At 35.6% G+C, this 14,675-nt stretch overlaps 1 protein-coding gene across 1 annotated transcript; it reads left to right on the top strand.

The window, feature by feature from the left end:
* Positions 1 to 1,642: 1,642 nt before the first annotated feature.
* LOC138318684 (sialin-like) lies at positions 1,643 to 12,848 on the top strand. Its single transcript, XM_069261289.1, has 11 exons — positions 1,643 to 1,787; positions 2,378 to 2,604; positions 2,984 to 3,217; positions 3,672 to 3,759; positions 6,379 to 6,474; positions 6,926 to 7,056; positions 8,887 to 9,036; positions 9,437 to 9,569; positions 9,816 to 9,966; positions 10,184 to 10,274; positions 12,352 to 12,848. The coding sequence occupies exons 1-11, from the start codon at positions 1,772 to 1,774 to the stop codon at positions 12,589 to 12,591; spliced, it is 1,557 nt and encodes a 518-aa protein (XP_069117390.1). The 5' UTR covers positions 1,643 to 1,771; the 3' UTR covers positions 12,592 to 12,848.
* The last annotated feature ends 1,827 nt before the right edge of the window (positions 12,849 to 14,675 follow it).

Genomic DNA, 14,675 nt, shown 5'->3' with positions numbered 1-14,675 from the left:
CTCTGACACCCCCCCCCCCCCGTCCCCCCAAATATGAAAATGGAGATAAATCCTTAAATTCGCCAAGAGGCCAAGCATTCTTCATGGATTGTAACCAAATTCGGCCAGAAGCATCCTTGGGGGAAGGGGAACAGAGCTTGCATGCATTTTGGCTCTGACCCCCTGGAGGCAGAAGGGGCGGGGCCAAATAGGGGAAATAGATGTAAATCAGTAAACCCGCTACTATTCATTGTGTTCTGTTTGGGAACAACACTTTGTCAAGATCTTGTTAAGATCATTTCCGACACTTTTAAGCCACACCACACTGACAGAACTTGAGAAGTTCAAAATATGTTTTAAAGATGGTGGCCACAATTTCGGATCGACCCGAAAAATAGCATCACTTTGTGGGGACCAAGTAAGGATTATTTTCGGCACATTTCGGCCACACCACACTGATAGACTTCAGAAGAAGTTAAAATGTGTTTTCAATATGGCGGCCATCTTGGATTTCATCATTGTTTGTTTAGTTAAATTTACGTTCTATTAATAACCAGTGTCATGTAAAGACAGTTTCCCATGTATGCGGTGTGTAGCGTGTTTGAAGTGCGCGGTGCATATTTTGGAAGACTGCGTTATATTCTTGTTATGTCTTCTTGTATAGTGGAACTGTTGCCCTTTTTATAGTGCTATATCACTGAAACATGCCACCGGAGACACCAAGTCACACCCCACCCTTTCACATTATACTGACAACGGGCGAATCAGTCGTCCCGCTCCCTTTATGCTGAGCGCTAAGCTGGAGCAGATACTACCACTTTGACGGACTATGGTGTTTCTCGGCCAGGGGACAGAACCCATAGCCTTCCTCACTGGGGCGAACGCTCAACAGAAGGCAAAGAGATGGTGTCAAGGGAGACCTTAGGAAGAATAAAATTATTTAGGAAGAAGAGAAAAGATATTTTGAATTTAGTCGCTTTTATTTATCATCACACGACTCGACTCGAGTTACAATTTTGTATTCATATAATTTAAAATGACGTTATATGATAAGCAGTGAATATTCTTATTAGGCTAGCAGAATCTCGTTCCGAGTTAGTTGACCTCATATTTGCCCTTGAACGAAATAGCTCTGTGTTCCTAGCATCATCATTGATAATCAGAGTTTGAGAGTGCTTTCTCTGAATATCCTTAACGTCGTAGTAACAGGTACGGGTATAGCACTATAAAAAGGGATATAGTTCTACTATACAGACACAACGCGAATATACCGCAGTCTCTTAAAACACATTCTCACTTCATACACGCAAAACATCGCATATATGGAGACCGTCCTTACATGATCAAGACTGTTAATAGGACGTTAAATAATCAATCAAACAAACAAACAAAAAGGGGCAAATCGAGAAATTAACCGATAATTGACAGAGAAGGACCATGAAACTGTCTTTCGATGAGACAAAACTAAAGCTGTGATCAGTTTGGGATTTTAAAAACTTTTGATGATTTTTCTGCAGCCGGTATCCTCGTTATCAGACATGAATTATCGTACGATCTTCGATAGTCTTTTTATAAAAGTTATATCTATAAACGCAATACTTAAGAGGAAGTATTGAAAAGTTCACACAGAGTTGTATTCTTAAGCAGGTTTTTCTGTCTTAAATGATATGCATAGTCATCCTTCAGTTTGATAGGTTCATATACTTACATCTGCCATGATACAAGCATGTCAACGCTTATGGAGTTACGAAATACTTTGATTTGTTTTATAATTAACTGAACAAACTTCGAGATGTGGAATATGAAAGGTATGTAATGATAGTATCTTATCCAAGTGACTAGATTTCTATTGTCTTATCCAAGTGTCTAGATTTTGATTGTCTTATCCAAGTGTCTAGATTAAGGTTGTCAAGTATGTAGATTTCTATTGTCTCATCCAAGTGTCTATATTTTGATTGTCTTATCAAAGACAAGTGTCTAGATTTAGATTGTGTTGTCAAAGTGTCTAGATTTAGATTCTGTTATCCAATTGTCTAGAAATATATTGTCTTATCCGAATGTCTTAATTCAGATTTATTATCAAAGTGTCTAGATTTAGAGACCAAAATGTGTTGCTACTTTCCTGTTCAAGAAAAGGTGCGCCACATCCAATGACTTACAAGCGGCTCTTTAAATTTGATATCTTTATATATATATATATAATTCGATTAATTGGTCTGCGTCAAAGTTGATAACATCATTGACAAAGTAAACTACGTGAGTCGATGACGTCACGTAATGGTGTGAACTCTCCAGTGGACGGACTAGATATCCCTTTTGACCCAACTTTGTCACACATAAAAATATCGCATAATTTGCTGCTGAAATCATAAAAATAACTAGTAATATGTCGTTTCAGAAAACCAGAATCTGTTACCGGTTGAGAGTAAGGAGGACTACATCACAGTGAAGGATAAGATTACGTCATGTCGCTGGCTCGTAGGAGTGGTGGTTTGTTTACAGATGTCCTGCACAATGATGTTGCGTATGAATATGACCATGGTCGCGGTGTGTATGAAACCGCCCAACATGACGGTCACCGTCGTCCAGAATGGCACAAATGTCACAATGAGGGACGATTACCTGGTAAAATAAATAATTTTATTATTCTTAGAGATCTATATCGTACTTTGAAACCAATCTGGTATTTTTGTTTCAACTGAAGGAAGCTTCTCCATTTATTTTTACCATAGTTAGTTTGAAATCATTTATTTGGATAATTTTGATATTTAAAATCTGATATTTATCAAAATAAAATCAAGGTACGAAGAATTTATCGTGAAACAGAGCTGTATGCACACATCAATGACAGCTGACTGTTAAAATCTCGTTCCAAACAATAATCCCCATATACGGATATAAAACATGTCTCTTTAGTAATCAAATGAATTCCAAAGCATAAATTCATAGGGCTTGAGGTTATAATTATAATGCTCTCATTGTTGCTGTTATCATTTTACTTTAGGATAATTATGTGTCTTGGGACAGTACTATGGAGGGCCTTCTGATAGCCGGCTACTATATAGGTCTAGCTCTCGTCTCCCTGCCTTTTGGGGCTATATCAGGAAAGGTCAATGTTAAGGTCATGATGATGGGTTTGACAGCACTTATGGTATTGACGTCCGTCGTAACCCCGACCTTGACCTTTGTGAGCCCGTATGTAGTCCTAGCTACTCGGATCATAGTTGGTATCACGGCGGTAGGTATGAATCGATTTGTTCCAGCATAATAAATCAACAATACTTTCTTATTTGTATGTTGTTTGTATTTACATTTTATAAACAGTAATGTATTTACATTTTATAAACAGTAATGCAGGTAAGTATTGATGACGTCGTGTTTCTTTTTTGCAATACATAGAAATTACATAATATCATCTACTATAAAGAGTGAACCCTATATAATATGTGCAGCCAGAACACCATATATCAATTTAAAAAATAATAAAAAATAAAAGTAGAAATGTATATCAAAACCTCTTGCAAAACTATCCTTCTTTGCATTTCAATTTTCTCATATGTATCTCACAAATATTACATACTGGTAAAGTACATATATTCGCCTTCAGTTCATGTTAAGTTTACCAGATAATAGGATACCTTTATTTCACATTTTATACAAAAGGATTGTTAGAAGTAACCATGCATTTCTAGGGTGGGTTGGAACCGGGAGCAACACAACTACTATCGGACTGGGCCCCACTGCCAGAACGAGCACAGATGATGGTACTCGTAGAAACAGGTATGCAACATGTCCACCGCTGAATGCTGCATAGATTTGACCGCTAGTTAACAACTAGTTCACGTATTTCAGTGTTGTTAATGCATTTTTTATATTATAAGAGAATATGTTTGCGAAAATAAGCATGCACCGCTAGATATTATTATATGAATTATACCACGTTGCTTTTGGTGTTCTCTGTTCATTTGGTTTGGTTTATTTCATTAGGTTTAAAATCGTATTTAAAATTTCTGTTCATTAATTCTTTAAAACTGCTATTTTCAATAACGAAGCTAAGTTAGAAATGCGTATGTAAGTATCAATTTGGACAGAAGAATTTTGTTCGATTCAAATTAGTCAGAAACATATATAAAAGAGATAGGGAACTGCTTTATTTCCTTTGATGACGGAAGAGGGAGCTTCGGTTTATAAGTCCTTTGAGCACTATATTACGGTCTGCTATAACGATATTTCTAATATGTTCTGTCATCGTGGAAATAAGCAATTTTTCCTGTTATTTCTTAACACAGGCTGTCTATCTAGAAGTGTATTTTCTTTTATTCATATACCTATCAAAACATTATTTTTCCTTTTACAAATTGTGTCATACCATGATAAAAGGCCCATGGGCTTAACGGTCACCTGAGTTTGAATATATAATGAAACAAATTAAAAAACATATATACTGGGCCTTGAAGTTAGTCAGAGATTTTATAAATTTGACTTTTTAGTCTAGAAAAGTATTTGCTTCCATCAAACCTGTGAACTTAGAAGAAGAATTTTTTGAAATTTTAGTCATTCGACCCTGTTTGGTTTCGCCCCTCTGGTCCCCCAGGGGGTCAGTGAGGACCGATATGGATATTAAAATGCTATATCTCAGCACAATATAATTATAATTAAAGTTTGACTCCTTTCCTATGAAAATTGAGCAAATAATGTTCATTAATGTGTTTTTCCTATATAAACTTTAGTAAACTTGACCCCCTCCCCAGGGGAAACGTGAGACCCCAGGGTCATATGAGTCTCAATTTTTTATAAAACACCTGAAGACCTTTCCATCTATAAAGAGTATTTGATTCTACCATTTCCAGAATTTTAGAAGATCTTTGAAGTATTAGTCTATTTGACTTTTTCTTTGCCCTGCCTCTCTGCCCCCAGGGGATAGGCCAGGACCAATATGGATATGATGTTAAAATGCTAAAAGCAATTCTAACCAAGTTTGAGTCATTTCCTATGAAAAGTGAGCAAAACATGCTCATAAATGTCTATATAAACTATAGTAAACTTGACCCTCTCCCCAGGGGAAACGTGAGACCCCAGGGTCATATAATTCACATTTTTGAAAACATCCTTAAGACCTTTCTATCTATGAAAAGTATATGATTCTACCATTTCCAGAAATTTTAGCATTTTTGACACCTTTAGACCCCAACCCTTAGGCACATGGGGGTCAGTCATAGAATTTTTTTAATAGGATTTAATGGCCATCTCATACTGATAAAATCTGACAACATTTGACTTATTTCCTATTACAAATGATCAAATAATGCTCAAATATGTGTTTTCCCTATATAAACTATAGTAACCTCAACCTCCTTCCCAGGGGGAAACGAGAGACCACAGGGTAACTGCGTCTCAGGTGACCTAAATATTACTAAACTATTTTATTTATATAATATCTATCCTCCTGTTGCCTAGTCACATACAGGTGTACATATTGTGACCAGGTGACCAATCTTATGTTTTATAAGAGCGCTGCTCTCTGCGCGGCCGAAAAATCGTAACCAGCGGGAAAAGTCTCGCGCCTCCATATAGGGAGCCATGTTTTAATTCTCATTATTAGCACGACGAGATTTGAAATTTTCTCTATAGACGAAACATGTCTTCAGAAATTAGTGTAAGTAGCTTAAGAAAACTACACAAATGTGAATAACGACACAATAAATGCACTGGTCAAAATCATTTAATCTTTGTGTTGTCGAGTGTATATTTGATACATGACATATTGCCAAGTTTACCGCTTTTGAGAGAAACGAAATAGAAACTATTCTATTTGAATATATTTCTTTCCGACCTGCATACAGTGTATGATGATTGTCGACTATTGCTTACCACAAAACATTCATCAATAGTGTTGTAAAATTGCATTTAAAAAAGAATAATTGGCCTACAAGTTTAAAGTTTTAATCTCGTTCTGAGGTTATTTCCTAACTATTTTTGCAATTTTTAAATATTGCTGCGCTCTTATTAGGCTTTTGCCTTCAATTCATATCATGTCTATTTACTCAAACTGACAGAGGAAAAGACTAACATAACTAAATGAGATATATTGCTACTTCCCATTGGTCTTTAAAGGAAGGTTTACCAGCTTAAGTAACAGGCACGCGTTTTGAGAGAGAAACAATGTGGTATCCAAGGGAGGGCTTTTGTATTTAAAAATATGAACTGTTCCTCTAATCATGTGCTGTTTTGGCATCTAAAATTCCAAAAATTGAAATAAATATGTGATATATTTTTTCAAACCGACCATCACTGTAGAAGTTGTAGACTGGCAACAAATATCATGAAACATTATAAAAAAGCTAATTATGCTGTCATAATCACTGAAATATGTGAGATAAACTTGTGTTCTTTCCGTAGCCAACAGTATCGGGGCTATTTTCAATTTTCTGCTATCCGGGTTGATCTGTTCGATACCAGTGTTGGGAGGATGGCCGTTCATTTACTACATATTCGGCAAGTAATCTGTTAAATGGTTAGGAATTATTTATTAATCATAAATGTACGTGTTTACACTATATTACTTACCCTCATGAAATAGACAAATTTCGGGAAACCAGAAGCTTTATATAACTCGCAGTCCAATACTTTAACTGTATAATAATTATTTGATGAAAGATACCCAATAGATAAATGAAAACAGAAATGAATAGCATGTTTAAATATTTTAATACTTTGTATAGTGTTTCACTATACATTGTATAAGTGTAAACTAAACATAATTGTAAAATTAACATATAAGACGCATGTTTCAAAAACAACTGCAAGGTCAAAGAAATTAAACTGATTCATTTTTCTCCTTTTTTGATGATGCTTTCTGTAGAGGCTGTATCGAAAAACTAGTATTTGTTTATAATTTTATGACTAATATATAGTAATTTTCACTTTTTCTTGTTTTCGTACAAAGGAGGAGTAAATTTACTTTCACTGGTGATATGGGGGTTTTGTGTATACAATAAACCTTCTGTACATCCGAGAATAACAGCCAAGGAACTCAACTTGATACAAAACCACAGAGACAAGCGGAGTACCAGTAGGGTAAGTAAACTATCCCCACATTTAAGAACCTATATCATATTTCCTTGGACAACAGGAGGACGTTATTAAGCTTTTTCTGATTTTCTAAACAATGGGTGATATAAAAAATACAACGTCAAGCAGCCACTATGTTCTCCAGGATATAGACCATCAAAGGATTAATAATTTTAGCTCATAAGACCGATCAATGCATAGACAACAAGGAAGTGATCACGTATTACGCGTGCCCCGAAACGATAGCGTGACGGCACGTAAAACTCTTTACTTCTAATCACGTATCAACCAATATATGGCATTCTCAGATACATTATTTTGATTAAACGCCAATCTCTTTGAAGCATCGCTTTGGAACCGCTCATTCTCATCGTTATTGACGTAGAAAGATTGATTTATTCATATATTCTAGTTTCAGTTTACACATGTCATATATCAGTCCTAACTTCCTTGTTAGAATAATTCTTTTTCATTCGTCTTTTCTTTATAAGTCTTTTAAAAAATGTGTTCACGTAATTTGTCGCTCAATCAATCGACATTCTTCGTAAATACATTTTTAAACCGTTGACATATCGATTTAACACTGATATGAGTTAATGGCAATTTCTGTGTATAGTGACCAGGTTACAAGGACACATATATAATGTTTTAGAATAAAGCCTTGTTCATCTACACAGGGTCTCCAACATTACTGCAAAGTGTCATTGAAATTGATTGTTTAATAGTTGTCTCGACTGCGGATGACAGACAGAAAGGAAAGACGGCAATTCCAAGTTTGGGGGGGGGGTGTAGTATTTTCAATAAATGCATCCATCTAGCTCCATTATAAGCGGCACTTTACTATGATCCCGAAATCTTTTATCCACAAATTATATGTAGCCAGATCGCCAGTATTCAAAGCTGTTAAAATCGAAACCTTCGTCCGTCACTTTTTGTTTAATGTATCAAGTTTGTACGTTCACTCTAGGCAGAAAAGACTTTAGCCTTTTCGTGACGTAGACGAAAGCATTAACGTTATATCAAATAATTGTGCTATGTAGTATCTTAATGTATTTTAAGCACTCAGAAACGGTTTAATGACAGCTTAGTTTCGATTACGACACGGTTTAAAAAAAAATTGATTTAATTTTTTAAACAAAAAATTAAATTAAATTATTTTGATATAAACACAGCAAAATTATATCAATATTAATGATAGGTAGTGATAAAGTGTTTGAAATAGTATTAAGATAGGGCAGTAGGGACAGTGAACATACCGAGGATGATTGTGTAAATACGCTGTGAGGGGATTGAAGGGTTATCCTCGGGTATAGAGAAGGCAGATTTAATTCCAGTGTAACAGTAAAGAGGATAGCAAGAAGAGAGAAACTAATATAGAATAATATGTGATTGCATGAAAGTAAAAGGGAAAAAAACCCAGATCTAACTCTTTGTATTAAATTATTACATTCATTCTTTTTTTAACATTTTTGTACACCGTCTGGCCAATTACACTCAAAATCACACACATACTAGAATGAATGTGGAGATAAAGAACACACTTTCAGAAATCTTTTCGTACATTTATTGTGTGTTGCGTGTATGTTGTGCGAGGTGCGTGTTTTGGGAGACTGCGGTATATTTGTATATTTTCATTCATGTATTATCACTTTAAACTGTTTCCGAAATATTCGGTTGACATATTTATATCGGTGATCACGAGACGTATTTGAGACCAGTGAGAAATGAGAAAAATCCTGGAAAATTATGTTTCTGTAGTTTTCGTTTTATAAACAGACACATACAATGTACTTGAAATTTTTCTATATAACCTTATTTTATGTCATGTCTGTACAGGTATCCCATATACCCTGGATGCAGATGTGGACATCGTCTGCGTTTTGGGGATGTGTTCTTGGCTTTATAACATCAGGCATAATCTTCATGATCATGGCCATTTGTCTACCGCTCTACATTGAACAGGTGTTGAAATTTGATCCAACAATAGTAAGTGATCTTTTTTCTTTTCCATATTTTTGTGTCAATCATTTGGTATCTCCAATAATTAGTTCAAGAATATTGATACATCAATACGAAAACAAAATGTTTATAAAATGTATAAACATAGCATGTGTGATCTAGCTGTTTTGTTACTCAGCCTATTCAACAATACGTGCACGGATTTGAATTGATTGGTTTCCAAGTGTCTGAGGCAATAAGCTGAATGGTGACACGACAATGTGTAGGATGTGTTGAGACTATCAAAATATAAGACATAAGTGTACTTCAATTTTCGAAAACATTGATAATGATACCACAACCAAATACTCGCTTAAAAAAATCACACATCGATGTTTCTCTTCGCCTGATTGAATTGTTAAAATGAAATGTTACAGTTTTATTGTAGAATGGTGCGGTGTCCGCCTTAGTATTCGTCGGTCGAATGGCCGGAGCCATTGTATTTGGATACGTTGCTGATTTCGTCTTTTCGAAAACTCGTCTCTCTATAGGCCAACTTCGAAAACTATTCCAAGTGACAGGTACGTCATTTATATTGTCAACAAAATCACTTAAAATGAGGCATCTCTAGCCTTTACGGTGTTGGGGAGGAAGTTGTTTCAAATCTTCTGACATATTTTTCCTCGGCGTATTAAATTGGAGGTCATTTGTATATATTATAGACAATTTTCGTACACATTTTCTTATTGACTCCGTGTATTCATATGATTCCATCTGTGCCGGGTTTGGGTGTTTACATTTTATGTCATTATTAACTGGCTGTTTAGGTCTCCTCGGATCAGTTCCCGTTGTTATCTGGCTTGGGTACCTGAGGGAGGACAAACAGATCCTAGCTGTTGCGCTGATGGCCCTTTATTGGTTCATCGTTTCCGCCATGAACTCTGGTTTTCGCGTTAATCCAGCTGATATTGCTCCAAGGTTTCACAACATCGCTTATTGAATAAAAAACTGGTCATAAAAGCTGCATCTAAATGAAATATTATTTTTACATGTTTAATATAATGGTTGTTACGTTGATTATTTGTTAACTTATTCAGAATGATACCAATTTTTAAAATATAAAAAAGCATTATTTAATTATGTAGCATAGCGCTGCAATAAGTTTTTATTATCATTATGCACAATCGTATTTTAGATTTGCTGGATTAATCAATGGAATCAGCATTACCCTGACAGCGGTTCTCTCTGCCATCGCGCCGTTGATTGTCGCTGCAATTACACCGAACGTAAGTTTAACCATCCATCATATATTTGCAATCGCTCTTGTCCATTTTCTTGTCTACCTTTCCTGACATTCGATTTATCCCGCAGAACAAGTTATTGAATATTTTACTTACATAAGTATTCCTAGCCATTTTGTATGCCTATAGTAAGTTGGCTTATTTTCATTTTGCTCCATTGACATAACGTCCTATCAACAGCCAGGGTCATGTAAGGACGGCCTCCTATGTATGCAGTGTGTTGCGTGTATGAAGTGTGTGGTGTGTGTTTTGGGATACTGCGGTAATTTGTGTTGCGTCTTCTTGTATTGTGGAACTCTTGCCCTTCTTATAGCAGGATTGGGTTAATGAAGAAATGTAATTATAATTAATTGCAGTTAATTACATTTTTTCAAGTAATTGAAAGTAATTTATAATTAAGAAATATTTCAATTACCTGTAATTGTAATTAATCAAATACTAAAAAAAGAATAATTAACAATTACATTTCAATTGCAAATGTATATTAATTTTATGTTATACTAAGATTAATGAATGTATGACATTTATTTGGCTATATTAAGGAATTTATGTGAGGCAGTTATCAAATACTTGTATCAGAAAAATCAAATGAATTTGAGTGCAGACGACAAGCGCTTCACCTATGAAAGATAGTAACTTTCTGAGCTATACTTTATCTTCGAACCACTTGAAAAAGCAACTGTTTTAGTACAACAGGAATCTAATGTCAGTGGTAGCTTGACAATTCCTGTAACATTTGGCCTAGAACATCAGTTAGCTTTGGAAGAAACTCTAAAATGGTATCTGCTCTAAAATCCTCCCTTCACAGCAGACTATCACGAACTACAAAATAAGTGAAAACTATATTCTAGCGTGGCTTTTAGACCCAATTAAAGTTTAAAACTGTATGGTGTAAGGCAACAGATCTTTACAACGATGTCAGTCTCTTAAAACAGAAGGTTGATCACCTAATTAGCATATGTAATGAAGGTAAACATATAGATAATAGCTCAGATGAGTCTTCATTGCCCCCTGCCAAGAATATTAAAACAGAAACTTTTCCAGTTTTCTTCCCACTACAGCCTCACGAAAGAGATACAACTCAGGTCTTACATCCAATGAAGTAGACATCTACATTTGTGAAGATAATACAGAGAGATGTTGTGACCCATTAAAGTTCTGGAAAAACAATTCTTGCAGATTTTCAAGTTTGTCTAGTTTTAGCTAGCAAGTACTTAGCTATAGCAGCTACTTCAGCTCCAGTAGAGAGATCGTTTAGTGTTGCTGGCAAAGTATTCCGACCAGACAGAAACAGACTGTCTGACGATAATTTTCAGACATATCAAAAAGATGCAATGTGTAATTGTAATTAATTACTTTTTAAATGAAATTGTAATCAATTACGTTTACAAAACTGAGTAATTGTAATTGTATTTGTAATTGAGTTATGAAGAAGTAAGTGTAATTGTAATTAATTACATTGCAATGTAATTGACTCCAACCCTTGTATTATGCTATATTACCCTGTCACATAATATGCAATGGGCGAACCAGTCGTCCCACTCCCTTTATGCTGAACGCTATGCAGGATTAGACTGTAAAAGACTTTAAAGACTGTGTGGTGTTTTTCGCCAGGGAACATAACCCAGGGCCAACTTTAAAGGGGCGAGCGCTCAGCCAAAGGCCAAACGTGAGCTGGTGTAAAGGGAAAAAGTAAAGATGGAAGAAAAAAAAGATCATATCCTAAATTCAGTAGTATTTTTTAATAAAAGGGGCAGCAGGTACGATTCTTATGCCCAACAAGGCCGATCTACGTACAAATGCATAACTGATTTCTAACAAAAACTAAAATAATCAAATTATGTTCTCAAACATTTCATAAAGTAAAATATGACATCGCCTTCAGTATGTCTAAATTGCTGATAAACGGCGTGATGATTTCATAGAGAACAGAAATTTTAAAATTACTTAACTTGGATCTTCTCGTTTTTAGTCCAATTTGGAAAAGTGTCGACCCGCTTCTTTGTATATAATGATGTTATGGAGCTCAAATCAGTGTGTAATTCATGATGTGTTTACACAGGGATCCGCGGAGGAGTGGCAGGTGGTGTTCTATGGTGTTGTAGGGGTATCAGTGATAGGGTCTATAATGTTTGTCCTGTTGGCCAGTGGTGACGAACAGGAATGGGCGAAGGATCCTGCTCTCACCTCAGACGTTGTTGTTATGGTGTCCAATAAGACTGACGTCTCTAAATATCGCCAGGGCAAGTCGGACTCGGAGTCTACACCGTTAATAAATGGAAACAGTCGACTTCATACATAACGAATTAATTCGAGATCTTTACATACATACATAATTCGATTTTCACAGGTATTGCCAGCTTAGTCTTTACCTTTACTTGCGAAAGACGTTATATCGAAAATATCTGTTCTAGAAAAATCGACCAGGCTTTTATAAAAAAAATATCATATTTTAATTACCACTAAAAGCTAATTTTCTTTGTGGTGTCATACGTGATTGTTCTCTTCTATTTGTGTATGTGTTTATTATAATTAAATATTTTATGTTGTATTCCTGAATCGTTTACGAGTGCACATTATTTTATTTTCATATATGGCAGGAATATCTATATTCTGTCTATAGTCTATATTTATATGTATATATTCTGTAGATACAAAATGTATTATCTGTTTGTTTTAAATGGAAAACTGTTATCTTATCCCTCATATGTATGAATACATTCGACTTCAAACAGAATGCACGCATTCTGAGAAACGAATGCTTAGGGGTATTTGCATATATTCTCCTTTGATTCTTTTAAAATTATATCTATATGGGGTGTCAAACTGCAATTGTCATAATGTGCGTCGGAGAACTATGAATTGATTATCGATAAAAACTCTGGCATCTATATTGAATATTGGTTCCAAGTGACTTAAATGTATAAATGATTCATCATAGGCCCAACGCTTTTAAATTCTGAGGCTAGATTATGAAAATCGTTTAATGTAAGTATTTAGTCAAGGATATGGAACAGCCATTTTGAGTGGTATGAATTGACTTTTCCATGTCAATATCAGTGACGATGACATTTAAGATGTTAACTGTTGGAAGAGACAGTTGGGACTGTAATTTTGACACGTAAATTTGACACGTAAATTTGATATAATCTCTTTGATGTTTTCTTTATATAAAACCATTGTTGTTATTTGTTAACGTTATTGTTGTTTTCTCCCAATTATATTCTTTTGTATAATTCACGATACGTGTGGTATACACGAAGACACTCCTTTGTTAAAGATTTCAGAGATTAAATTGTGACGAATCTGTATATGAATTGGTTCGGTTTATTATTTTACGTCCTATTAACAACCAGGGTTAAATAAGAATGCCCTTCTATATATGCTGTTAAGTACGCGGTGTGTCTTTTTGGAGACTGCGGTACACCAAAGTCTATAAAAGTGGTAGTTTCTGCTCCTGCTTAGCGTTCAGCATACAGGGAGTGGGACGACTGGTTCGCCCGTTGTCAGTATAATGTGACCGGATGGGGTGTGTTGCTTGGTGTCTTCGGCGGCATGCTTCAGTGATATAGCACTATAAAAAGGGCAACAGTTCCACTATACAAGAAGACACAACATGAATATACCGCAGTCTCCCAAAACACGCACCTCGCACAACATACACGCAACACACCGCATACATGGCAGGCCGTCATTACATGACCATAGCTGATAATAGTACGTAAATAAATCAAACAAACAAACAAAAGGTATATTCGTGATGTTCTCGTATAGTGGAACTGTTGCCCTTTCTCCAGTACTACATGCATATCAATTAAGTATCCCCGAAGACACCGAGCACACACCCAACCCGGTCACAGTATACTGACAACGAGTGAACCAGTCGTCTTACTCCCTTAATGCTGAACGCTAAGCAGTAGCACAGAAACTACCACTTTTCTAGACTTTGGTGTGTCTCGGCCAGGGGACAGAATCCAGAGCCTACCTCACGTGGACGAGCGTTTAACTGAAAGCCAAAAGAGAGGCGGTTTCAAGAAGACTTTAGGAGAAAGAAAGGTAGTTTGGAAGTAGAGAAAACATAAGATCCCAATTTAGTATTCTTTTACGATATCATGCAATAGGAGCAGCAGGTACAATGGATTTGATATTCAAAGGTTTGTTTGTTTGTTTGATCATTCTTACGTCCTATTAACAGCCAGGATCATGTAAGGACAGCCTCCCATGTATGCAGTGTGTAGCGTGTGTATAGCGCGAGGGACGTGTTTTGGGAGACTGCGGTATGTTCGTGTTGTCAATAGCGATAAGCTCAGGAATATATATTATAATATATATCTGATAAGTACGATAAGTATTCAAAAGACAGGATGATAAAACTAAAGTATACAA

The sequence above is a fragment of the Argopecten irradians genome, chromosome 1 (assembly GCF_041381155.1).
Source record: "Argopecten irradians isolate NY chromosome 1, Ai_NY, whole genome shotgun sequence".
Lineage (NCBI taxonomy): Eukaryota > Metazoa > Mollusca > Bivalvia > Pectinida > Pectinidae > Argopecten > Argopecten irradians.
Note: the sequence above shows the minus strand (reverse complement) of the source record. Positions and strands in the feature narration are given on the sequence as shown.

Coding starts and splice junctions, on each gene's coding strand:
- LOC138318684 (XM_069261289.1), top strand. Junction 2,605..2,983: donor CAATGAGGGACGATTACCTG/GTAAAATAAATA, acceptor ATTTTACTTTAG/GATAATTATGTGTCTTGGGA. Junction 9,570..9,815: donor AAAACTATTCCAAGTGACAG/GTACGTCATTTA, acceptor CTGGCTGTTTAG/GTCTCCTCGGATCAGTTCCC.